Source organism: Callithrix jacchus, chromosome 16, assembly GCF_049354715.1.
Source record: "Callithrix jacchus isolate 240 chromosome 16, calJac240_pri, whole genome shotgun sequence".
Lineage (NCBI taxonomy): Eukaryota > Metazoa > Chordata > Mammalia > Primates > Cebidae > Callithrix > Callithrix jacchus.
In genome coordinates, this window is record NC_133517.1 from 54,712,031 (window position 1) to 54,738,327 (window position 26,297).

Consider the following 26,297-nt stretch of genomic DNA (forward strand, 5'->3'; position numbering starts at 1 on the left):
TCATAATAGCAAAAGTATAACAGTCTTGGAAGGAAACATAGAGGTAATCCTTAACGACCTTGGCTTTGGCAAAGATCATGGCACCAATAATATGAACAACAAAAGAAAAGATAGAGAGTTTGGACTTCACCAAAATTGAAAACATCTGTGCTTCAGCGGATACTCTCAAAAGTTATAGGACAACTCACAGAATGGGAGACAGTATTTGCTAATCATTTATCTGCTCAGGGACTTGTATCATGAATATATAAAGTGCTCTTATAACCAAGGAAGACAGACAAATGGCCAAAAGACACATGCAAAGATACTCAATATCACTAGTCATATGGGAAATGCAAATCAAACCCACAATGAGGTGGTACATCACATCTACCAGAAAAACTAAAATCAAAAACATGAGATAATAACAAGTGCTAGAACCCTCAAATACGGCTGCTGGGACTATAAAATGGTGCAGCCACTCTGGAAAACTGTCTCCTAGTCTCTTAATTACATAGAGAGTTACCACAGAACCCAACAATTGCACAACTAGAAATATACCTAAGAGAATACACATCCAAGTTTCCAAGATGGCAGTGTACAAGCAAGTTGGCTTCCCTCCCACCTCAAAGAAAACCAAAATCAAACATATAGCACTGAGAGTGTCACCAGCAATATCCCAGAACTCAAATATGAGGATGAGATAGTTCCTGGGCCACAGAAAAGTAGAAAAACTCAGAGCAGATGGTAAGACAATGGGATTGATACCCACAATTCCCCTCTCCCCAATCTGCTCAGCACCCAATGTGCAGAACACTTTCCTCCAACTCACAGTTTCTACACTGGAGAAAGCGACATGGAGGCAGACAACCAGCTTCCCTCCCATTTTGGGTTTCCTGGCAGGAGACCTGCCCCTACCTCAACCCAGGGGAAACATCAGGAGTGCCTGAAGGGAAAAATATTTCTGAGGAACGTCAGAGACAAAAGGGGAAATGGGACTACCATCCTTATAACTGAAAACTCTGCTGTGTAACTCAGCCAAAGGAGACAGCAAATCAGGGTGACTGTTCACAGTGCCACGCTGGAGGAAGTAAGTTCCACAGGACCCAGGCATGCAGCCCTGGCCAGCCTTCCCACACTACCAGGATATCACCTTGGAGCCTCCCTCTTTGGGACTGGCAGCACTTTACTGCTAACTAGAACCAAGGCAAAGTTGGGCTTATGTTGCCATGTAGTGCAGAAAAGGGGGCAGCAACCTAGCAGGAAAAAAGAAACACATAAATCACAAAGATCTCTAAGCAAACATATCCAATAGAAACCAGGCTGGGTGTGGTGGCTTATACCTATGATTCCAGCACAGCTTGGGCACCATGGCAAAACCTCATCTCTACAAAAAAAAATTTAAAAATTAGCTGGGCATTGTGTCATATGCCAGTGGTCTAAACTACTCAGGAGTCTGAGGTGGGGGATCACCCAAGGCTGGGAGGTGGAGTTGCAGTGAGCCATGATCACTACTACACTCCAGCCTGGGTGATAGAGCGACATCCCGTCTCAAAATAAATAAATAAAAATTTAAAAACCCCAAACAAACAAACAAACAAACATAAAGAAGCCAGCCAGAGAAGTCTGAAATAAATACATAATTATTCTGTGCAAGGACATAGACATACAATCACAAGAAACAACAGCAAACAGGGAACCAAGACCTTCCCAAGCAAACACAGCACGGAACCAGTAACTGACCCTAAAGAGACACAATATGTGAATTCTCTGACCGAGCGTTCAGAATAGTTTAAGGAAACTCAGTGATCTTCAAGATAACAAAGAAAGGCAATTCAGAAATTTATCAGAAATATTTAACAAAGAGATTAAAATAATTTAAAAAATCAAACAGAAACCTTGGAACTGAGAGATATAGTTGCTGAACAGAAAAATTCCTTATGGGCTCTCAACAGCAAAATGAAAAAAGTAGAGGTAAGAATCAGTGAGCCTGAAGACAGGCTATTTGAAAGTACACAGACAAAGGAGAAAAAAGAGAGAAGAATGAAAATGAATGAAGAACCTGTAAGATACAGAAAATTACCTCGAAAGGCTAAACGTAAGAATTACTGGTGTACAAGAAGGAGCTAGCCAAGGGCTAGGGGTAGGAAGCTGATTCAAAAAATAATAACTGAAAACTTTTCAAAACTTGAGGAAAAGATAAATATTCAGGTACAGGAAGGTTAGAAAACACGAAAGAGATCTCACGCAAGTAAGACCACCCTGACACATATGACAATCAAACTCTCAAAGGTCAAGGACAAAGAGAGGACCCTAAAGGTGGCAAGAAAAATAAGACATATAAAGGAGCTCCAGGTCACCTGGCAACCGAATTCTTAAGAGAAACTCTACATGCCAGGAGTGGGTGGTATGACATTTTCAAAGTGTTCAACAGAAAAAAAAATCCCCAACTGTCATCCAAGAATAATGTATCCAGCAAAACTGTACTTCAAATATGAAGGAGAAATAAAGTCTCTCCCAAACAAACAAAAGCTGAGAGAATTCACACCACCACAGCTGTCCTGTAAGAAACGTTAAAGGGAGCTCTTCAATCTGAAAGAAAAAAAAAAACACTCAAGTACAAAACAAAAACACCTGAACTTTATGTATAAAACCCAGTGGTAAAATTAAGTACAGACAAACCAAAATATTGCAACGCTGTAATTGCAGTGTGCAACCCACGCATAACTTCAGTATGAAGTCCAAAGACAAAACTACCAAAATCAATGATAGCCACAGCAACCGATTCCTGAGCAAGGGAGAAAAAAACAGATGTGAATAGAGACTCCACTAGAGTACTCAAGTCCATGCAGGCAAACAAATGTTCATGAACATTGCCACTAAACAATAATTTTATTTATTTTTCTCTTACAACAAACCATAAATGGGCCACCTAGAGGAGCAGTGGATAAGTGTCCCTGGCTTACACTGGAATAATGGGGAGCAACATTTCTCTGTGGAACGGTCGAAGAGGGTCAGACCCTCTGAGGAGGGGTCCTCATGACAGGATACTGCTGCCTATGACAGAGGCAAAGCTCAGGAGTAGTTTTGACTCCCCCAACCGCACAGTTCCTTCTGGAAGCTCCTCTTCAATGATTACATCAGGTACTAAGTCCCTTTCAAGATTAGTAGGTCCTCCTGCATTGCAAGTCATGGAATTACAACAGCGAACCCAATAGAAGCTATTCACTTTGGTCTGTTTTCTTGGGGCTTCAGGAGGCTGTTCAGCTGGGTATACGAATGTGCAGTTGTTTGTACAGTTCTTATAAACAAGTAGTTCACGAGGGTTTATACCTAAAAAAAGGAGCAGCAATGAAAATAATTGATTTCATTTTTCTGCTTGTAAATATTGAAGCACATACACCTCACATTCAACCATAACTAGCTCCATGTCCACATTCTACACTCCCAGGTGTGACAACACTATCTAGAATACTTGACTGAGAGAGAATATCCAAGTCCACTAGCGGGTCTCATCACTCCAAGAATATCTTCTGGAGATAGTTTTCTACCTAAGCTGTCATCTTTAGGCCTCTGGCCCTTCCGAAATGATATTATGGTACCTTGTCATGTAGCTACACACAATGAAACGTCCTGTTCATTTTTTGTGGTAAGAATTCTAGGCTGGGCACAGTGGCTCATGCCTGTAATCCCAATACTTTGTGAGGCTGAGGTGAGCGGATCACAAGGTCAGGAGTTTGAGACTAGCCTGGCCAACATGGTGAAACCTTGTCTCTACTAAAAATATAAAAAATTAGTCGGGCATGGTGGCATGCACCTGTAGTCCCAGCTACCCGGGAGGCCGAGGCAGGAGAATCCCTTGAGCCCAGGAGGCGGAGGCTGTGGCGAGTGCAATCATGACATTGCACTCCAGCCTGGGTGACAGAGCAAGACTCTGTCTCAAAAAAAAGAAAGAAAAAAGAATTCTAGAGCTCTAGAAATTTAATGCAGACTAGAAATCATATTTCACTTATGGTCCAGAGATCACATGGACCTTTAACAGAGGTGCCCATGTTAGTGTGTCCTTATCCAAATTTTCTGCAGTTGGCAAGATGCTTCTAGGGTAAACTCCTTCCTGGGACCCTCAGCCTGGTGATTTAATCTCCTGGACCAACATATAAATGCTCTTGAGCCCTTGGTGCCAACCTCCTCCCCAGCACAGACTTGATGCAACATTCCAACTAGGGTTCCACAGCTAATGTGACTGATAACCATCACTAGAGGGCTTGTCCAGTGGCCTCAGCTAACCAATGCCACCTGACCAAAGCTCCATGTAACACCTCCTTCAAGAATCCCTAGGTTAAATACCTTGGCCCTTATCATTACTTCCATTCCCCTTGAAGTCTATCCAGTGTTTACACAAATAGTTTATTCTGGAACTTACCATAATTGATTTATCCATTCATGGCTCTAGGTCTTGTCTCCTCCATAACACCAGAAAGAACTAATGAATATGAACCAGTCACTTGTTTCGTTATTTTCCATTTTAAAAGTTTATTGGAGTTCAACAGTCTACAGAAATGTGCCTGACCGTAAGTCAACAACTTGATGGATTTTCAGAGTGCCGACAACCAATATTCAGCAAGCAGCTTCAGACACAGAGCTGCACGAGAACTCCAGGACTCTCCACTCTGTTCCTCCATGCAGACACTACCATAAGGAGCTCAGGACATAGACAGGAAATGCATGGGCTTCTAAACCTAAAGACTAGTTCTTTCTGTTTGGTTGAAAGTATACATTACGTCTGCTTTTGTGTATGACTTCTTTTGCTTTACTCTGTGTTTATGAAATTGATCCCTATTGTTGAACACTGCTGTATACTGTTCATCCTCATAATTGTGTAGCATTACATTGGTGAACATACCACAATTTATTGTTGGTGGTTTCTGTCTACTCCAAATAGTGCTGCAATGAATATTCTTGTCTTGTATTTTCCTTGAGGTGAGCCTGTAAAATTTCTTTTTTAATATTAGCTATGTACCTAGGATTAGAATTGCTGAATCTGAGTCTCTGATATGCAGCTTCAGCAGACAATGTCAAATTGTTTTCCACACTGGGTTGAACCTATCTATGGTCTGCGGGATAGTGCACACTTCAGAACCCTCACAACATTTAGTATGATCGTTTTAGGACATTGAGTCATTTCTTGTGGTGTTATCATGTTGTGGTTTTAAGCTGCGTTTCTTTCAAGAAGAACAACACTGAATAACTTTTCTTACATATGTTACACATTCAGATACCATTTTCTGGCAAATTTCCTTTAAGTCTCTTGTTTCAATTTCTATTGGATGATCAGCTTTTTATTAATTAATTCGTAGGAAGAAGTTCATTATATTGTGAATACAAGTCCTTTTGTAGATACATGTTTTGAAATGCTTTCTCCTCATCTGTGGCTTGCAGTTTTACTATTTCACACACACACACACACACATCTTCTTAGGAACAGAAGTTGTGAAATTAAAGGTAAAATGTATCAATTTCATTCTTATGTGACTAGCACTATTTTGCTCCATTTTTTGAATTCTTAATTCCTAAAAGTCACAAATACAGCATTTTATATTTTTCTCTAAAAACTTTGTTGGTTTAATATTTACATTGAGATCCACAAACCACCTCAAACTGCTCCTTTTATATGGCACAAATATTGCGTAGAAATATCTAACATATCCACCACTACTCAGTGCAAAGAATTGTCTTTACCCACTGCACTGCAGGGTCAACTTTGTTAGAGATTAAGAAAGCAGATGCATGTGGCTTTTTCGGAATTATTTCCCTTCTAGTGTTGTATTTTTCAATCCTGACCACAGGACCCAACACTCAACTGCTTTGATTAAGGAAGTTATACGAATAATCTTTACAGTTCAGAGCGCAAGTCCTTGGGCTTTTCTCATTTTCTCCAAGACTGCTTTGGCTATTCCTAGCCCTTCATGTTTTCAATAAGCATTTGGCACCAACTTGTCAAAACAGAAACACACCCCTGCTGAAACTCTGATTGAAATTCTTTTGAATTTGTAGGTGACTTGGAGAATAGATATCCTTACTCTGTTGGGTCTCATGATCCATAAGCATAGTGTACAAATCCACATGTTTAAGTCTTTAATGGTGTTTTAAGTCTTCAATAGTGTTTTTGCAGTTTCAGTATTGAAATCTTGCACAAATCTAGTTAGATTTGTGGTACTTGATTCTGTGATATTTTAAAGAACAACATTCCTTGGAAATTTTCATTTTCAATTTGTTTCTTGATGTACAAAAAGACAATTGATCTTGTAAACTGATTTTTGAATCCTTATCTTGTATCCAGGATCTTTCCTAAAGATAATTGTTATTTGAAGTTTGTTGTCTCTGATGAATAGTAAGCAGTTTAAATTCCTTCTTTCTACTCACTATGTGTCTTAATTCTTCCTGTTGCCTAACTGAACTACCTAAGAACTCCAGTTCCTTTGGGAATAGAAGCGGTAATGGTAGACATTTCCCTCAGAGATTTAGAAAGGGTGTGGTATTTTATCAAAACATTTCAGCATCTACAATCATCTCTGCCCTTTTCTTGGTTAATATGGTGAATTAAACTGGTGGGTTTCAAATTGTAAACCACATTGCAATTGTTATTGAATCCACAAGATACTGGGGTTATGGTGTGTGTGTGTGTGTGTACCTTTTATTTTAAGATAGTTCTAGGTTGTTAGAAAAGTTGTAGAGACAGTACAGAGTTCCTACATGCCTCATGCTCAGGCCCCTTTTCTCACACTGCCTACATTACCATGGCACACTTTTCACAACTATTAAACAAATACTGATAAATTCTCACTAATACAATTCCATATGTTATTCAGATTTCATTGATTTTTCCTTACTGCCCTTTTCCTTTTCCAGGATCCCATCGAAGATACTGCATGGCATTACATGTGCTTACATACATCAAGGATTTGGCTGGTTTTGTTAGTATATTTGCATCTGTAGTCATATCGAACGGTAGCCTATAATTTCCCTTTTTAAATAGTCTTTGCTGGTGTTTGGTATTAGGGTTAAGCTTCCATCATAAATGAACTGGGAAGCAATTAATCCTTGTTGATGATCTGGAAGAGCATGTGTAAGACTGCTGCTATTTCTCCCACAAATATTTTGAAGAATTTGCCAATGAAGCCATCTGGGCCTAGTAATTTCTAGGTTGGTAGGTTTTCCATAAAGGATTCCATTTCATTAACAGGACACTTCAGCATTACAATTTTGTTGTAGGTCAGATATGGTTGTGTTTTTCACATTTTTGTTTAGTTCATCAAGATCTCAAATTTAGCACAGGAGGGCTATTTAGAGGAGACTCCTATTTTCTTTATAAGGCTTGTAAAGTTTGACAGTGACTCTCTCTTTATTTCTGATATTGGAAATGTGTATTTTAGTTTTCTTTTACTCTCTTATTACATTTCACCAACACTGTGACTATTTCCAAAGAACCCACTATTGGCTTTGTTGATTTTATATATTCTTTTTTTTTTCTACCTTAAAGATTTCTGCAATCCATTTGATATTTCTTCCTTTCTCATGTATTTGGGTGGATCTTCCATTCTTTTTCCAGGTCTTGAATGGAAGCTCAGATGCTTCACCCTCTACGATGTCACTGTGGTGGTATAGATTTTGCTCTAAACACTCCTTTGCCACTTCCCACTCACTGGACATGTCCCATCTTCATAATCATTCAGATCTTAGTATTTCCTAATTTCTGTTGTGGCTTCTCTTTTGTGTAACTGATTATCTAGGAATGCTCTGCTTAATGCCGTGCACTTGAGAGGCTTTCTAGTTCACCATTATTTCTAGCTTAATTCCACTGTAATAGAGAAAGAAATCTAAATAATTTCAATCCCTTGACTCTGCTGACGCATGTATTATGTCATTCATTTTGTGAAAGTCAATGTTGTAAACATCCCATGTGAACTTGAAAAGATTGTGCATTGGGTGATTTCTGGCTTCTGATATGTTGATTATTCCCATTGTTAATGGTAATGTTCAAACCTTCAACAGTAGAGGTGGGCAAGGCAGAGCCCACGAGACAAATCCAGCCCACTCAGTGTGTGTGTATACAGCAACATGTTATTAATGGCTGCTTCCGCCCCTACAAAGACAGAGCCAGGTGGTTTCAACAGAGACAAGATGGCCTATGAAGCTGAAACCATTTACTAACTGGACCTTCACAGAAGAAGCCTGGCAACCTCTGTCTATAGCTATAATGAGTTTTGTCTCCACACTATAGCATCTAGTAGCTACAGTGAGAGGGGTATTAGCGACAGCTACAGGACTGTGGATTTGCCTACATTTCTAAGTTCTGTAGAGTTGTTTTCTTCTTTTCTTTTTCAGACAAGATCTTCCCACTTTGGTGCCCAGGCTGGAGTGGCACAATCGTGGCTCACTGCAGCCTCAGCCTCCCTAGGCTCAAGTGATGTTCCCACCCCAGCCTCCTGAGTAGCTGGGACCACAGGTGCATGCCACTACACGTGGCTAATTTTTCTATTTTTTGTAGACATGGAATTTAGCCATGTTACCCAGGCTGGTCTCAAACTCCTGGGCCCAAGTGATCCTCCCACCTCAACTTCCCGAAGTGCTGCGGTTACAGGCATGAGCCACTGTGCCCAGCTTCTGTGTTCACATTTTAAGCATATCTCTTGTAGGCAGAAAACACAGATTTTTGTTTACTCTGAAAGTCCTAGGCTGCTAATTGTAGCCTTTTAAATGTTAATATAATTAATGATGTATAAGCTATTTAACTTGCTTTTCATTAAATGTTTTAAGATAATTTTGTATTGAAATAGAGTTGTAAGAAATAGTAGCCCACGTGGGCCCTCTATTCAGTGAGTGAGGGCCCACATGGCTAACACCTTGCAGAGCTACCACAGAGCATCACAGGAGTACTGTCATTTCTATCACGCTATATTAATGAGACCATACAGCATGTAACCTTTGGAGACTGCCTTTTGTCACTCAGCATAAATTCTTGCAGGTTCTTTCGAGTTGTGTGCATCTATAGCGCATTCCTTTCTGGTGCTGAGCAGTATCCCGTGGTGTGGATATACCATGGTTCATGTAAGCCTCTACCCATTGGAAGATATCTAGAATGTTTTCAGTTTTGGGGTACTAAGAAATAAAGCTGCTATGAACACCCATGTACATGTTTTGGTGTGAACATAAGTTTTTAGTTCTCTGGAAAAAAAACACCTACGAGTGCGATTTTGGAGATGTACGGTAGTTTCATTTTTAGTTCCTATAGAAACTGCCCCACTTTTCCATATTGGGTGCATCAGTTTCCATTCCCACTAAAAGTGCACGAACAATCTGGTTTCTCTGAATCCTCACTAACACTTGGTGTTGCCATTATTTTTCATTTTGGTCATTCTGATTGGTGATATCTAACTGTGGTTTCAATTTGCACTTTCCTCAATCGGTCAATGATGTTGATAATTTATTCATGTGATTATTTGCCATCTGTGAATATATTTTGGTGAAATGCACTTTATGTTTCTTGCCTATTTTCTGATGAGACTGGCTGCATTTTGACTACTGAATTTTGAGAGTTCTTCATGTGTTTGGTATATTAGTTCCTTGTTGAACATGTGGTTACAGGTATTTTCTCCCAGTCTGTAGACTATCCTTTCATTCTGTCAACAAGGTCATGCAGAGATGGAAAGAAAACGATGTAAAATGGGCTGCAGTTCAGTGTTAAAAGCTTGCCTTTTGTGGACCATGCTTTGGTGTCAAGTCTAAGATTCCTTGCTTAGTACTTGATGCTAAAGATTTTCTCTTACGTGTTTTTATTCCTAGAAATTTTAGTTTTACCTTTTTACATTTAAGCCCATGATCCATTTTGAGTTCATTTTTGTGTAAGCCTCGAGGTCAAGGTTCATTTTTGCCTATGGATGTTGAGGAAGCCATCCTTCCTCATTTGACAGTTTTGGCACCTTGGCCAAAAATCAGTTGGGTATATTTGTGTAGAGTGATTTCTAGGTTCTCAGTTATGTTCTGCAGATCTATGTGTCTGTCCCTCCACTCACTGATGTTGGCTGTGGGTGGAAGCTCAATCCCCGACACTCAAAATGCTTCTTTCCATGGAGGTCCTTTGCTTACCATCCTGCCCAGCCCCAGAAATCAGCAAATCTCCTGAAAGGAAAAATGCCCCAGCATTCCAGCATTCCCAATTTCTTGTGCCAGTATCCCTCAGGGTTCATTCAGGAAAATGGAGCTCCTAAAGCAGTATAGGTCTAGGTTATTAAATACAAGTGTTGCAGCTGCCATGACTGTGGGGGAGCCAAGAAAGGAAGTCAGTGAGGTGAGGCTGAAGATCAGAGGAACAGTCCGGAGCTAAGCCCACTTACACTGGGACGGCTGGAACAGGGCAATATCAAAGGCCATGCACCTTTGTCTTCTCGAGTAAGGTTGTGCAGAGGGGTCTCTTGCAGAGATGTTTAAACTGCTCCACTGGAGCACCGATCACCTCAGCAGGCCAGTGGCCAAATACCTGCTGGAGTCTTAGGAACTGCTTTCAGTCAAAGGCTCAGAAGTGAAGATGGAGGCGGATACAAGTGAGGGCAGACTGAAGTCCACCAGTGGCCATCACTGTATAAAACCATCATGATCTTCCAGAAGAGTGATCTCTGCTTCACCCATACCTTGCAAATCTCACTCAAGTTCCTCTTTTTGACAAGTATTGCCCCATGAAAGAGTTGTGGAAAAGACAGTTCTCAGTCTCATTTAGAGGCAGTAATCCCCAAACGACAAAACCATGCCATCAAGGTCCCCAGCAGTGGCTACTGTGGAGACAAAGCCCAGATTCTCAGCCTCCTGCCCATGTCCCAAATCAGCAGTTGGTCTGAAGAAGAGGTGTGTATTAGTCTGTTCTCACACTGCTATAAAGAACTGCCTGAGCCTGGGCAATTTATAAAGAGGTTTAATTGACTCACAGTTCCACATGGCCAGGGAAGCCTCAGGAGACTTACAATCATGGCAGAAGGGGTAGTAAACACATCCTTCACAAGATAGCAGGAAGGAGAAGTGCCAAGGAAAGGCCCCTTATAAAATCTCAGATCTTGTGAGAACTCACTTACCATCATAATAACAACATGAGGGCAACCAACTCCATGATTCGATTATCTCCCACCAGTTTTTCCCATGATACATAGGGATTATGGGAGCTACAATTCAAGATGAGATCTGGGTGGGGACATAGCCAAACCATATCGAGGTGGTAATCAGGGAATTATTTTTGCACAAAGCTTAGAACACAGAATGACATGTGAAGTTGTAAACACAACCACAGACACTGTGGACAAAAGGGCTGAAGGAAAGGTCCTGAGCAGGGCCACAGACAAGGCCTCCATGTGTGCACCAGGATGTACACTGGCTGCACCCTCCCTGCTTGCTTCATTGGTCACTGGGCCTCTGGCCATACATCTGCTGCAGGTGAGGGCCCTGAGGAGAGGGGCCACCTTTCTCTGAGCACCAGAGGGCTCTGAGGAAGAAGGAAGAGCATTCTGGAAGTGCAGGCTCTGCCCTGAATGTATGCTTGGCCTTCCCATCTGTTGTGGTGGGCTTTGCCCTGAGGGGTCCGTGGTGCATCCACTGCTTGGACCTACTGAGCTGGAAGCACTCTCTAGACTACTGGAAATCGAATGACCATTGAGGACTAGCCCAGGCAGCATGGGGTGTCTACACACACAACCAGGGACAGTGGAAGTTCTGAGATCCAGCAATGCTCCTACCCACTGGAGACACTGCAGATGCATGGACAGACTGTCCTACCTTGCAGAGTACCTGCCGCTACAAGATGATGCATGCTGGCCTATCGTGAGGCTGAGACCAAGGCATGCAGACGCAGTCAGGGCAGGCGACGTGAGGGAAGGGGAAACAGCTGGGTGCAGAGAAGAAAGCAGACTGGCGCTGCCCGCCGAAACTACCCAGGTAGGAGACTAATCCGCAATGTGTGAAAATGACATAGAGGTACTTACGAATGGAGACTGTCATACAGCGCCTAATATCATACGGACATACTCTAATGTTGGGACAGTTGAAGTCGTTTATGACCCCACAGTCATGGCACTTCAAATTATAGGTCCCTGAGAAGAGAGAAAGGGACATCAGGCTTCTGTTCCCCCATGCCCTTTCCACCCATTACCAGCTCACTGTACCCTCCCCCAGTGGCCAGTCCTTCCCCTCTGCTTCCAAGGACTTCTAACCTGCACGTCTCAGCCCCTATGCAGTCTGAGTCTGGCCCAGACTAGCTCCTGGGAGGGAGCCAGGCACCAGGAGAGCTTTCCCTGCTATTCAACGCAGGCTCCAGTGAGCACCCCTCATAGCTCATAGCATATGGGATTGCTATGCTCTGCAGACCAGGCCCACCTCACCAAGGAAGACTGGACACTCATAGAAGCCAGCATCCTCCTGGGTTTCCCTGGACACAGCCCCTCCTGCCTGGCCCTGATGGGGAAGAGCCACATCAAAGTTTCCTCTTGGTCCCTGGTCAGCTGCTCTGCCATCCTAACCCTCTCCTTGCTCATGACTGCTCCTGGACTGCCCTAGTGCCCACCCCTGATTACACAGACAATGCAGGCCCCAGCTGGCTGAGACGTGCTCCGTGTTCCAGCCAATCATTCCAGTGACCCCCAGAAGCTCCAGGTGAATTGTCCTCTCCTGTACAGTGAGAGGGAATAATACTTACACTGAGGACTAATGCTGACATTGGCTGCCACCAGTGGGAGCCCCATGGCTAGGAGCAAGGCAAAGAGAAGCATCACTTCGTGCAGGAGCCTGGATCCGAAGGTGAGGAGACAACACGTTAGTGAGCCATGGCTCCTTGGCCAGCTCTATGCCCCTGGCCTCAATGGCCTCATGGGTCTCCCCAACTCTGCCCACTTGAATGCCTCCCTCACTGGGCCAACAGCTCCTCAGGTAAGGCACCGGGGTTGGGCAGGTCTCACTCACACACAAGGCTTCACCAGGCCTGTGCTGTCATCTCAGACAAACTCGCCGTCACTCCTTGAGTCAGGGGGGTCCTGGGGCTGCTTCACATGGCAGCTCACCCAAGGGCCCCCATGTTCCAAAATATTTTTCTGTATCTACTGGTTGATTCTGAAACTCAAAAGCAACTTGTGAAATGTTCTGAAACACTGCCCATTGATGAGCTTCCTGCTCTCACATGTGACTCAACAACACGAGGGCTAAGATGACTACAGGAACAGGAGAAGGACAGAACATGGCAGAAGCCAAACTTGAAGGCATCCCGGTGTCATTACAAGAGAACTACCCTCCCGAAATCAAGTGTTCCTTCACCCTGGGTATCACAAGCCAGCAGCTAATTACTGAGAAGGGGAGGGTCTGGGGCACCTCACAACTGAGTCCTGATGCCAGCACTGTGGGCTCAGAAATGCCCCTCAGGTCACCAACCAGTTGCCACAACTGAGACATTTTCAGGCAGGGACCCAACTGCACCCTTACTCCTGCAAATGCACCATCTCCATCCCTACTCCCTCTTCAGCAGCCCTACTCAAGGGAGAAGCTCTATCTCCCTTGTTAGGAACAGGTCAGTTCTCAGTACTCAGTGGGGCACCTCCCTGGGCACAGCTGCTGACTGCACACCAGCAGCCTGCCTGCTGACTCCTCTCATGCTGAGGCCTCACCTGGAGGGAGTCAGAGCCTGATTTGTAGCTCCCCACCACCGCAGGAGCAGCTGGGGCCACAGAATCAGAAGCTGACTGTGTAGCAAGAAGCCACACCCCAGGGATAGGGACCATCAGGATCCAGTACCCACTTTGCCCCACCCTGTGTACTAAGTCCAGCTTCAGTGGGGAAGGCTGAGATTTTATGTGCCTCCAGCCCTAGGTCATTAAGTTTGGGAAGAAAGATGAGTTGGTACCTCTTGGAAGCAGGAGACCAAGACTGAGGGCCTGTCAGTGCCCATACTTGGAAGCGGCTCCTCACTCACCAGGCCGGTCAGCTTCCCTAGGTGTCAGGTCTTTCTGACAAACACCTTCCATCCTGAAGCTATCTTAGGGTCCCCAGTCAGTTTCCTCATTAGCATACAAAAAGACATCTTAATCATTCCAGAGATCCCCAGGGTCTTAGTGGCTCTTGTGTGAGGAATCAGACAGAATTTTCCCCAAAATCGGAGGGAAACTAGTTCCAGGTCATCCTGCTTCTTGGATGCTTAAGTTCCTCATATAAAATGGCTTAGTATTCACAGATAATCTGTGCATATCCTCCTGTATACTTTAACCATCTCTAGATTATAATGTCTGATACAATGTACATGCCATGCAAATAGTTATAATACTGTATTGGTCTTTTATTTATATTTTTAATTGTTGTACTGTTATTTATTTTTTCCCTAAATATTTTTGTTCTGTGGTTGGTTGAATCCTTGGATGTGGAGGCTGCAGAAACAGAAGGTCAAATGCACGAAGACCAAACATTTCAACAACAACAAAAAATGCCCCTATCACCCCATTACTGAGGAAATCACAAAAGTTTTAGGAGCTCTGTGCCAGGAACTGCAGATAACGACCAAATATATCTGTCATAATATCACAGACTGCTAATCAATACAACAGAAACGGAAGTAAAACCACAGTTCACTAAAACGCTGGTATGAGCATACACACACTTTAACATAACTATAACGAGAATATGAAACAGGAAAAGATAAAATTGATTTAAAAAATATAAAAACTATCAACAACAGATAAATAAAAGGTATCAAAAGAATCAAATGGACATCCTAGAAAAGAAAAATAAACTATTAGAAATTTTTAAATCACTTGGATGACATGTATACCCAACTGGACTCAGCAAAAGAGGAAATTAGAAAATGTAAAATCAGGTCTATAAAAAGTATCCAAACTGATACCCAGAAAAAGGAAAAGAAGAAACTGAACAGAACCAGGGCAAAGAGACACCGGATGAGAGTCACCTATGGAACACACACATAACTGGGGTGCCATGAGTGGACAAGGAAAGAGAGGAAATATTTTATGAAATATTGGCAGATAAATTTTCCAATATGAATGAAAAGGATCACCCCAAAAACTTGAAAAGTTCTGCAGGCCCAAAGCAGAATAAGTGCAAGGAAAAGCAATCTTAGACATGCCACACTTGAACCATTGTAAGCAAGATGAAAAAAGTGAAGCTCCTAGAAGCAGCCAGAGGAGGCAGACAGTGTCTGAAATAGCAACAACCCACATGATGGCAGGTCTTCCAACACAAACCATGAAAAACAGAAAACAGAAGAATAATATAGCTTCAACAGCAAGGGAAGAAGGAAGTTTTACCAAGCGTTCTATTCCACTGACGTGAAAATACATTCGGAAATGAGGACATAATTAAGATGGCTTCAGACAAAAAGCTGGAATATTTTACCAGCAGATCTACTACAAGAAATACTGAGTTTATAACATATTTTGAAATAAAATATATGACAATATCCCAAAGGAAAGGAGGCTACAGAACTGAAGGGCAGAAACTGTTACGTCAGCGTCGGCGAGTGAAGACTTCGGGTGAAAAGCATCACAGGAGTCCACGAGGACAGACTTCGGAGCCGAACGCAGGTTCAGACTCCGAGTGCACTTGCTGACTGTCACCCCGAGAAGGACAACTGGAAAACCTTCATCTGCTTGGGAATTTAGAACTCACTTCCGATAAGAAGTGGACCCCCAAATCCTTCTCAATAGAAGTCAAGAATATTTTGGGCAAAGTAATCCTAAAGCATGAAAAATAGAAACCTGGCGGAAGTGGCCTGAGGGACCCTGAAGGCAAAGCAGGGTCCGTCGGAAGAGGAACGAAGGCTGGAAACGGATGCCCCTTCTCTCCGTGGAAAGCCAGGAGCCACGAAAGAACGAGGAGCGGAATGTGGAAGGGGCTGCGCCCCCGAGAGAACCCGTTCTGGCAAATCACTGGCAGTGTGGGGGTTGGGCGGCCCCAGGGACACCCAGAGGAAGAAGGCTCAAGAACAGAACGGGGCTCCCACCCCAGACTCCCGAGGGAAGCCGAGCTCCAAAGGGAGGGGGACCCTGGGACCCCTGAGAGGAGCACATTTGGGGACCGTCTCCCTAGGACCCTTGAAAGGAGAATTCGGGGGTCTCCCTGGGACCCTGAGGGGAGCGGAGTTCCGGCGGGGTCTCCCTGGGACCCTGAGGGGAGCGAGTTCCGGGGGGTCTCCCTAGTACTCTGAGGTGAGCAGAGTTGGGGGGGTCTCCCTGGGACCCCGAGGGGAGCGGAGTTCCGGGGGGGTCTCCCTGGGACCCCGAGGGGAGCGGAGTTCCGGGGGGTCTCCCTGGGACCCTGAGGGGAGCGGAGTTCCGGGGGGGTCTCCCTGGGACCCTGAGGGGAGCGGAGTTCCGGGGGGGGTCTCCCTGGGACCCTGAGGGGAGCAGAGTTCCGGGGGGTCTCCCTGGTACTGAGGTGGGCAGAGTTGGGGGGTCTCCCTGGGACCCCGAGGGGAGCGGAGTTCCGGGGGGGTCTCCCTGGGACCCTGAGGGGAGCGGAGTTGGGGGGTCTCCCTGGTACTCTGAGGTGAGCAGAGTTGGGGGGGGTCTCCCTGGGACCCTGAGGGGAGTGGAGTTGGGGGGTCTCCCTGGGACCCCGAGGGGAGCGGAGTTGGGGGGGTCTCCCTGGGACCCCGAGGGGAGCGGAGTTGGGGGGTCTCCCTGGGACACTGAGGGGCGTTTAGTTCCCAAGGGAGTAGGGGCCCCTCCCCGGGAGGTGCGGCACAGCCGGGCGGCTTCGGGGGGCCCAGGCAGTGCGGAGGCGGCTCCCGGCTGGGCGGCCTCAGCTGGGCCCTGAGCAGGCTCTGGTACCGGGCCTGGGTCCGGACCCGCCTCAGAAACCGACCTGCGCCTCTCGGAGCCTGCTGCGATCCCGGCATCCCGCGCGGCCGCCCAGCCCCGCCCCCTTTCTGGAACCCTCGGGGGCTCCGCCCTCCCGCCGAGCCCTCCCAGCCGCGTCCCGGGCCCCGGGCCTCCAGCCGGCCGCCAGTGCCCAGACGTTGGCAGGGGCCCCCTGGGGCTCCAGGTGAAAATATTTCCCACAGAATCTGCACACCCTGGCTCCGTCCACGCTCCCCTCAGGAAAGCCACAGGGAACGTTCTAGAAGCCCGCGGTCCTGGCTTCTGGGACCGGGCAGCGACCACCCTCGGCCGCCGGTGGGCACCGCCCAGGCCCGCCTTGCCCTCGAGGCCCGCGCGCATCCGCCGCGCTCCCGGACCCTCCCGCCAGGTGGTCCTGCCCCACCGTCACCGCCGGGGACCCCCGGGAGCCCCTGCGCGCAGCCGTGACGCGCCGCCGCCGGGGCCCGAACCGACGCAGCCAGCGCCAGCCGAGCCGCGGTTGCGGGGAGCCCGCCTGGCCTTTGCGCGCGCCCCTGCGCCGTTGCCTCCAGGCTGCGTGTGGCCGGGAGAGCGGGCGGCTTGTCCTGTCGAAGCCAGCGGACGCGGAGGGGCGAGTTTCTGAAATGGAGACGCTTTATCCGGGAGGAAAATCACTGCAGCTGGGGATAAGGGGAGGCTGCCGGCCTGCGGCACGTCCAGAAACCGAGGAGGCTTTTGCTAATCCGCAGTGGCCCAGCCTGTCATCTCAGCACTTTGGCAGGCGGAGGCGGGCAGATCACTGGAGGTCGGGAGTTCAAGACCAGCGTGGCCCACATGGTGAAACTCCATCTGCACTAAAAATAGAAAAATTACCGGTGCGTGGTGGCGCATGCCTGTAGCCCCAGATACGCGGGAGGCTGAGGCAGGAGAATCGCCTGGACCCGGGAGGCGGAGGTCGTAGTGAGCCCAGATCGCGCCTTTGCATTCCAGCCTGTATGACACTGGCACTTCATCTCAAAAACAACAAGAAAAGAAGCCATGTCTCTGTTTTATAAAGAAGGGGAGTACACATGGCGGCCTGAGTTTCCTTGGCACTGGTAAGATTGGGGGAGCTGGCAAGCTCTGCTTGATGAGTGGCGGCGGTGGGTACAGCGGGGCTTGGAGTGGCGGCAGGTGGTCTCAGTAGCCATCAGATAAAGCTGGTTTCAGGTGACCGCAGGCAGTTTCAGCAGCCAGGCCTCAGAGCATTACATTCTTGGAGCGGTGTTTTCTACCCTGAGTGCCGAGTGGGCTCCCCACCCGCTCTCTGCTTTACTTGGGTGTGACAAGGATGCCCCAAGCTGTATGTCAGCTTTCACACGAATCCCCAGCTCGGACAGGTCTCCCTTTCTAGGCCTTGACCTTCCCCTGGAACCTCATCCCACACGCCTGTTCCACCCGGGCCACTGCCTTATGATGGGGACTCATGGTGTGACTGTGGCCGGCTCCTTCTAGGGGTCTTCTGGGGTCTGCCACACTGTGGGGGTTCTAGTTGGCCTTCTCTGACTCCCCAGGGTCCCTCCCACCACAGCCCTTGGAGGCGCTTCCATGGGAAAACCGGCTTGATCTTTAGGGTTCCTGGAGATTCTGCGCTACCTCGGTCCCCTGTGAGCCGAGACAGCACTCTGGTTAGCATTCCCTCCTGGGGTCCCTCTCTGTAGGCAGCCTGGCTTTCAGCTGCTGCCCAAACTGTATCTGCAATGCCAACAGCTCCTCTGGGAAGGGCTCGCCCCCTTTGGAATTTCAGTTCACATGGGCCTTGGGCTTCCACATCTGTTGAAGGGCCTTTCAAATGTGATGTTTAAGTCTGCATTGATTTCCTGGTTGTCGTATTCTGAGTAGCCACAGCCTGCTGCATCCCATGCAGAAGTGGAAGCCACATGATTTTCCCCCGACTTTTCTAAACCTTGGACCTCAAAGGTCCAGTCACTACTCTATGGGGATTCCTTGGTGATCTAATTTGGAGATTCTGTTTCTTCTGCCTTTGCTCCTGGGGGTTAATCATTTCTGTGCCTCTGTCCCACATTTGTATTTGTCATTAGTCAACCAGAGGCTGAGGGTCTGAGTGCAGGTATGGCCCCCTGCAGTGATGGTTTCTGTTGACTTCCCAGGATGAGGATGACTCATGACCACTTACAAGTGGCTTTTCTGCCTGAGGTTTATGATTACACAGTCATGTAGGTTCTAACCCAGGCTGACTGACTATTCCATGGCCTTATTCCCTGCCTAGTATTGGAGGGATAAAAATCTCTGGATGCCTGATCTGAGGGGCCTAAGGCAGGATGTCTTTATTTCCCAGGTGAGAAGATAGGAGGGGTTGCCAGCATAATCTTTATGTGGAATGGTGGTAACCTGGAAGACACAAACTTCACCAAGAAGTGAAACAAGCAAGGGCCAAAGATTACTGATAATGAGATAAATATCAAAGATCCTAGGAAGGGCAGAGACCACGTGAGAATTAGGAGGGTGCTTTTTTCTTTTTTGACGGAATGTGGAGTGCAATGGCATGGTCTCAGCTCACTGCAACTTCTGCAGGAAGGCGCTTTTAATAGTTGCCCAGATAGGGTTAGAATCACAGCCTTAATTATATTTATGCAGTTGGGCACACGCTCATATATTTCACCTGCATCTTCTTCTATTTGACCTGAGGTGCTTATGAGTGCAGCAGGTTTTATTGATTATAGCCCATACTCCTTGTTCAACCAGTAAGAATAAAACGCTCATGCTGATCTATCCTCCATCATTATATCTACAAAGGAAGCAAGGGAGAGTATAATGTATCTAAAGTGTCTCCTGTTTTATGAGATAGTGTGTGGAATGAAGACGCAAAGCTTTGAAGAGTTTCCTCGTGACAGGCAGATTTTCCCATGGGGCCAGTAAGCCAATAGCAGCCTCAACCCCAGCCAATATAAGGCGAATTGCCTGCTTAACTCTCAGGTGAGTGATGGTATATAATTGTATAGTATAGGGCTTTGCCTGTCTTATTGGATGTACATGGACCCCTGAACCAAATGTTATCAATACCTGGTAACCATTGGGTTCATGATCCCAAATGAGAGACAAATTACTTACACGCTGACTGAATAGGTGACCACATGGCCATAGGTACCCACTGGGATGCAAACCTGTATGGGATGGGAGTTGTTAAGGAGGCACTTAGGGTGTGAGTTATCTGTTTACTTCTGAAACGACAGCTTTAGATATCCTGAGGGTTCACAAGTGCAGCCCATGGTGTCTTTCTCAGGTGCCTGTGGGGACTCATAAGAAACAGGCTTAATCTTGGACAGGTGTACCCAGCTAGTGAGTCCTTGAAGTTTAACTGCAATCAAGGTGCTTAACAATACCTGATGAGGCCCTCCATGTTGGATGTAATTGATTCTCAGGGTGTAGGACACAGCAAATTCCTTTTCAAAGTTTAGCCTGTTAACTTCCTTTAAAATTCAAGGGGCAGAAAAATTAAGTACAATGAGTTCTGAGTTCCTCTTCATTTTTGTAAATATTAAGATTTTATTTTATTTTATTTTTTTACCTTTAATCCATCTTGGGTTGGAGATTTAATTTTTTTCTGACAATTATACTTTATTGGATTTTGGTCTTTTCTTTTTTTTAAATGTATTTATTATACTTTAAGTTCTGGGGCACATGTGCAGATCGTGCAGGTTTGTTACATAGGTATACACACTCCATGGTGGTGGTTTACTGCATCCATTGCCCCGTCATCTACATTAGGCATTTCTCCTAATGCTATCCCTCCCCAATCTTCCCACCTCCTGACATTCCTCCCCTGGCCCCCCACCCCCCAGGCCCGCCCTGGTGTGTGATGTTCCCCTCCCTGTGTCTGCATGTTCTCATTGTTCAACACCCACTTCTAAGTGAGAACATGCAGTGTTTGGTTTTCAGTTCTTGTGTCAGTTTCCTGAGAATGGTGGTTTCCAGTTTCATCCATGTCCTTGCAAAGGACATGACTGAGTTCCTCTTTAAAGAACCAGTATGTCAGTATGTTCCACTTCCCTGTTCTTTGTTTTCCTTTTTAAAGTTTAACTTACTCGTTCTTTATGCCTCCTTGCTCTAGTTTCAGTAAACAGCCCCCTCCTAGACTCTATCACCCGGTCTGTCCTTAAGTGTCCTTAGGCGTCCTTAGGCATCCTGTTTTATAACCGTCCTTCCTGCTGAAACTACTCACCTTGCCACTCTGGCTCATACCCTTGCTCTCTTTAAAATAGCCAACTGGAATTAGCTTAGACTGTGTGGTCCAACCCTAGCCAACAGGGAAAAGACACAGCAGTAGGGACTAGCCGCTTTAGGAACGAGGCCCCTTGCCCCTTCCTTGTCCTGTGTGCTCTCACCATTGCTGCACCCATGAGACACACCCTTCTATAGAAGTAAATTGCCTTGCTGAGAAAATTTTTGCCTGAGTGCTGTTTTCACTTTGTGGCACCAAGCATTTACTTCTAACAAGGGGATCCTTCTTTCCAAGTTTTTAATAAGATGGAGCCTCTTGGTTGAACAGAGGAGCTATAAACATTCATGGAGGTCGTCCTGATGTAAACACATTTAAAAAACATCTGTAACATACAACTCTGTCTCCCCTGGGGTGCAGAGTTCATCCCTGCCTGCCTGGCAGGGTCTTAGATCTAGTCTGTTCTGTCAGTCTTATGACCTCTATTTTAATATTAATGCTGGTCGTTTGTGCCTGAATTACAAGGTGGAGGAACAGTATAGTGAGGCTTGTCCCCACCCCCCACTACTGGCTCCACTTCCCATCCTGGCCTAGTTTTTCAAGTTTCTTTCCCTTTGGCTTTTGGCCAAAGGGGGGCCCAATTTGCTGGGGATGGGGGTGCTTAGGATTTTATTTATTTATTTAGGTTCATATTCCTCCTTTTTTGTCAAGGTATGCCAGAGGCAGTGTCAATGGCCACGCTTCTATTTTGTCCCATGTCGACACTGGAGAGTGTGCAACCTGCCCTGGGCCCATCATGCCCCTCAGTGGAACTCCTGTGACCAAGGGACTTTGAGTCAAAAGACTTAGAGCCAATGAAATACTCTAGGCCAGATGGGAGTGGAGGTGGGCAGAAACTCATTAACCCTAAAATCCCTTTCAGCAACATAACAACCAAAAATCAAAAGCCAAAAGGCAAGGTTACAAAATTGGCTTCTCTATACTTTCTATGCATGAGTCATAATCATTGTGCTTGTGGCAATTAGCTACACAAAACACAAGCATTTTGTTCAGCCATTTAGGCATTTGTGTGCCTGTCCTTGATTTGAAGGGTTTGAACTCATTTTATTCCTCAAAACTGGCCCTGACAATCCCTTATCACATTCCCTGGGACTGGTGAGACTGAATAGTTTCAAATTTTGGAGGTAAAACAAAACATAGAGAATGAACAACATTTTAAAGAAAAAGGTCATAAGCGCCACCTAGTTTTGAGAATGCCAGGAAAGGAGTTAGACATTTAAATTATTTAGTATAAAGGCATAGAACGAATTATATTATTCCCGATCAAGGCAGAATTATTAAATGAATCATAATGTTTTTGAATACAGGCCTGTCCCTGTGTCTCGTGAAAGCAATTTGCTTTGTCCCCTTTGCACAGGTCTAAAGACGAGGCTTTGGTTAACTTGAGTTTTTGTCCAATACTGGTGGGAGTCAGTGCCATCTTTAGATGTGCCCAGGAGTCTAGGCCCTGTGACGGGTTATTAACTGAACACAAGGTTTAGTTTATAACTCCCAATAAGGACAGTTTCAAGGGAGCTGGAGAGAATCCTTGTCTTCCAATATATACTTATCAGGCTGGAGGTGGTGATACTGGACTTTATGGTCTGCCTGGAAACTATAAAAAGATTTTATAACCTCACAGAGATTAATATTTGTAGGTTTAATAAGCCCCAGCAAGAACACTAAATCAGACTTAATTTAGGATTTTTATTTTGAGAACATTTGTTAAAGGTGTTAAAAGTTTCAAAACAATTGATCAAAACAGAATCACAGGTCATTGTAACAATAATTCATTTAACCATGAGTAATAATCAAAAAGACATTGCAAGCAATGCAGAAAGTCACGTAGATGTAAAAACCTTAAGCCTTTTAAATTTCAGTTTTTTTTTTGCAATAGAAAACCTAATAAAGACAACATAGAAATTATCTTGATAAAACATAAAATCTTACTTTAAAAGCCAGCTGAGAGGCTGGGTGTGGTGGCTCACACCTGTAGTCCTAGAAATTTGGGAGGCCAAGGTAAGTAGATCACTTGAGGTCAGGAGTTTGAGACCAGCCTGGCCAACATGGTGAAACCCCATTTCTACAAAAAAAAAAAAAAAAACAAACAACAAAATACAAAAATTAGCTGATCATGGTGGTGGGCACCTCTAGTCCCGGCTACTGGGGAGGCTGAGGCAAAAGAATGGCTTGAACCTGGGAGGTGGAAGTTTCAGAGAGCCAAGATTGCACCACTGCACTCTGGCCTGGGCAACAAAGTGAGACCCAGTCTCAAACAAACAAACAAAAGGTAAACAACAGCAACAACAACAACAACAAAAGTAAAACCAGCTGACAAGAAGGCAGAGAAAGCCTTTTGCAGTGCGACTGCCTCTTATGGGAAGCCCATTTAGATAAACTTGATGGAAGAAGTGCTTGAATGCAGTCGGACGCAGGAAGAGTGTTGAGGTTGTGAGCACATGTGGCTCTTAGGAACAGCAGGAGAAGTTTTCTGATTACACTGAAAATTTAGATGCAGCAAGAAAAACCAAGAGTATAAAATCAAGTTATGCTAGAAGAAAACATTGCTTTTGTAGACCTTCAAGATGAAACATTACAGCATCAGGCCATTACAGCAGTTTAAACCAAAGGACAAAAGGAGTGCAGGAGCTGACAAAAGCTGAAGAAGAGTCATCTTCTCAGGTCTGCTCAAGAGGAAAAAGCTGAAGGAGATGGTCATCATCTCAGGATTTCTCAGTGGAGGAAAAGCTGAAAAAGAGGGTCAGTCATCTCAGGCTTGCTCAGGGAGGGAAGGACTGAAAGCAGTGAAACAGAAAAAACAGAATGTTCTGAAATATGGATCTGAGAAGTTTTCAAGAGAAATAATTTATAAAATTGAAAGTAAAATTTCTTGTAATTTCATTAAGAGCAAGTCAGTACCTTAAGAAAATTTTGTTTTGACATAGGAGACCAATTTTTAGAAAGACTATTATCAATAGCTTCCTTTTAATAACAACCAACTTAATTACATACAAAATTCCTTTCATAAATTCGCCTTCATGAACTTTATCCAGATATACATGGACCATTGAAGACATGCTTGGACTTTCTGCCTTACCCAAACTTTCCCTTTTTCCTAAATAATTAGTCCTTTTTCTTTAGGACAAAAATTTACTATACAAGATCCTTTTTTATATGACATTTTTTTTTCTTTATAACCTTCCTTACCAAAAATACATCTTCATATCCATAACTTTTATTCACATCTCTTGCTCCCCTACATACTGGCTCCTTTCTACCTTGTTTTGTAAGTATTTTCAGTTTCATCATTTGAATTGACCTTTAGATAACTTCTGAATTAGACAAAATTATTTTTCTTCTCAGTAAGGCTAGTTCCTGGGAGTCTTTTGGCCTCCAGTGTTGCCCAGAGAGATGCTGAATTAAATAACCCGAAGAATGAAAATCATCAGGACCAGAAGGAAAACAACAGGTGTAAACTTGAGAGTATGCAAACTGAGGATGACGGGTGTTGCTAATGAGGAACAGACGCAGACTATGAAGGGAACGAGAGGGACCGAGCAGTACGTGCTGAGAAATATCCCTCTGAGCCTCAAGTGTGCTTTTCATTGGGGTGGCACTGCAGCCCTGGGACCCGAAAGGCTGAAAAGCCCCAGTTGTGGCTGACCTGAAGGATCCCCAGCTCCAGGCTCCCCAGTAGACAGAGCCCAAAGGACCCCTTGCCTCTGGGCAGGGGCCGCTAACCCCCAGTCCCTTGGGGAACATAAAGGAGCATGAGCGTCCCTGCATCTCTCAGGGCTTGGAAGGCTGAGCAAGAAATAGGGGTTCACCATGTTGGCCAGGCTCGTCTCATTGCGTACAGAAAACGGGAGCCAGAAGGGAAGGGAAGGGGCAGCTAAGGGCGCTCGCTTATCCATGAGTCTGAAAACCGAGGAGGCAAGAGTTCCTGCACTGTTTGGCAGATGTTAGCGCTTTCTAGATAAGACCACTCCACAATTCTAGAAACGTGTTTCCTGTAGCATAAACTTTTCTTAATTGGAAATCACCCAGATATCCAACAGGCAATCCATGGAAAGCTGTGGACCAAAGTTTTGGTAAAGTAGTCTTTTTTTTTTTTTTTTTTTTTTTGAGACGGAGTTTCGCTCTTGTTACCCAGGTTGGAGTGCAATGGCGCGATCTCGGCTCACCGCACCCTCTGCCTCCTGGGTTCAGGCAATTCTCCTGCCTCAGCCTCCCGAGTAGCTGGGATTATAGGCATGCGCCACTATGCCCAGCTAATTTTTTTTGTGTTTTTAGTAGAGACGGGGATTCACCATGTTAACCAGGATGGTCTCGTGATCCACCCGCCTCAGCCTCCCAAAGTGCTGGGATTACAGGCATGAGCCACAGCACCTGGCCCCGGTAAAGTAGTCTTTATGGAAGTTTTGTTTTAAAGAAGCATTTTTCATCATTTTTTTCTTCAGTATTAAATGAGATTCTAATGTTTACATTTGGCCAGAACTGGCTGAACTGTATAAGAAGAACAAAATCTCCAAGTAGCCTTGAATTAGTAATACCACAAGCAGTCTCACCTCAACACCATGAGATAAGCAGGATCACTGCCCAGCAGCAGATTAGTAACAGCAGATCCAAAGCAGGCAGAAAAGAACAGGGAGAAACATAAAGAGCATTAGAATCTGCCACGTGAAGGTAGAAACCTCTGGGCCAGCCATTCGGGCTGCCTCAAGGCTGCAATACAGCAAAGCAGTGAGCTGTGAGATGATGAGAAGTGGAGCTTTCCCATCCCTGGCAGAGGGGACAAGGCGGATTTGTTCAGATCACATACTGGCAAACATCTTGCAAAGCGACTTCCGTTCTTCCAGATATACTCCAGGATGTCTAACCTTGTGGGCTGAGCCTCTAACCTGAGTTTCTAGACAAGCATCCTTGCTTAAGTGTGACTTAGCATGCCAGGAGGGACCCCATTTACCAGAGGTGGCCAGTTGGTACTGCAGACGAAACTTCCCTGGCATACGGTCGTGCATCAGCAGAAAGATGTGACTGGAAGAGGGTTTTGGGTCTCGTGCAGGAAGGAATTCAGGTGAGTCGCAGAGTGCAGTGAGAAGAGATTGATGACTGAAAGCTACTCAGATGCAGAGTAGGGCATCCTCAGAGAGCAAGAGGAGGAACACGCTGTCTTAGTTTTAATCTCC

At 45.4% G+C, this 26,297-nt stretch overlaps 1 protein-coding gene across 3 annotated transcripts; it reads right to left on the reverse strand.

Moving 5' to 3' along the window:
• Nucleotides 1–2,852: 2,852 nt before the first annotated feature.
• On the reverse strand, nucleotides 2,853–16,904 carry GML (glycosylphosphatidylinositol anchored molecule like). 3 transcript variants are annotated; one of them, XM_008983131.5, is made up of 4 exons: nucleotides 16,876–16,904; nucleotides 12,713–12,801; nucleotides 12,003–12,110; nucleotides 2,853–3,312 (listed from the first exon to the last, which is right to left on the reverse strand). In XM_008983131.5, exons 2-4 carry the CDS (start codon nucleotides 12,783–12,785, stop codon nucleotides 3,017–3,019), a joined length of 477 nt encoding a protein of 158 aa, XP_008981379.1. In that variant the 5' UTR covers nucleotides 12,786–12,801; nucleotides 16,876–16,904; the 3' UTR covers nucleotides 2,853–3,016. The 3 variants fall into 3 exon arrangements, with proteins under 3 accessions (XP_008981379.1, XP_035132554.1, XP_035132553.1); XM_035276663.3 differs by lacking the exon at nucleotides 16,876–16,904 and adding an exon at nucleotides 15,768–15,874; XM_035276662.3 differs by lacking the exon at nucleotides 16,876–16,904 and adding an exon at nucleotides 12,976–13,114.
• Between the last annotated feature and the right edge of the window lie 9,393 nt (nucleotides 16,905–26,297).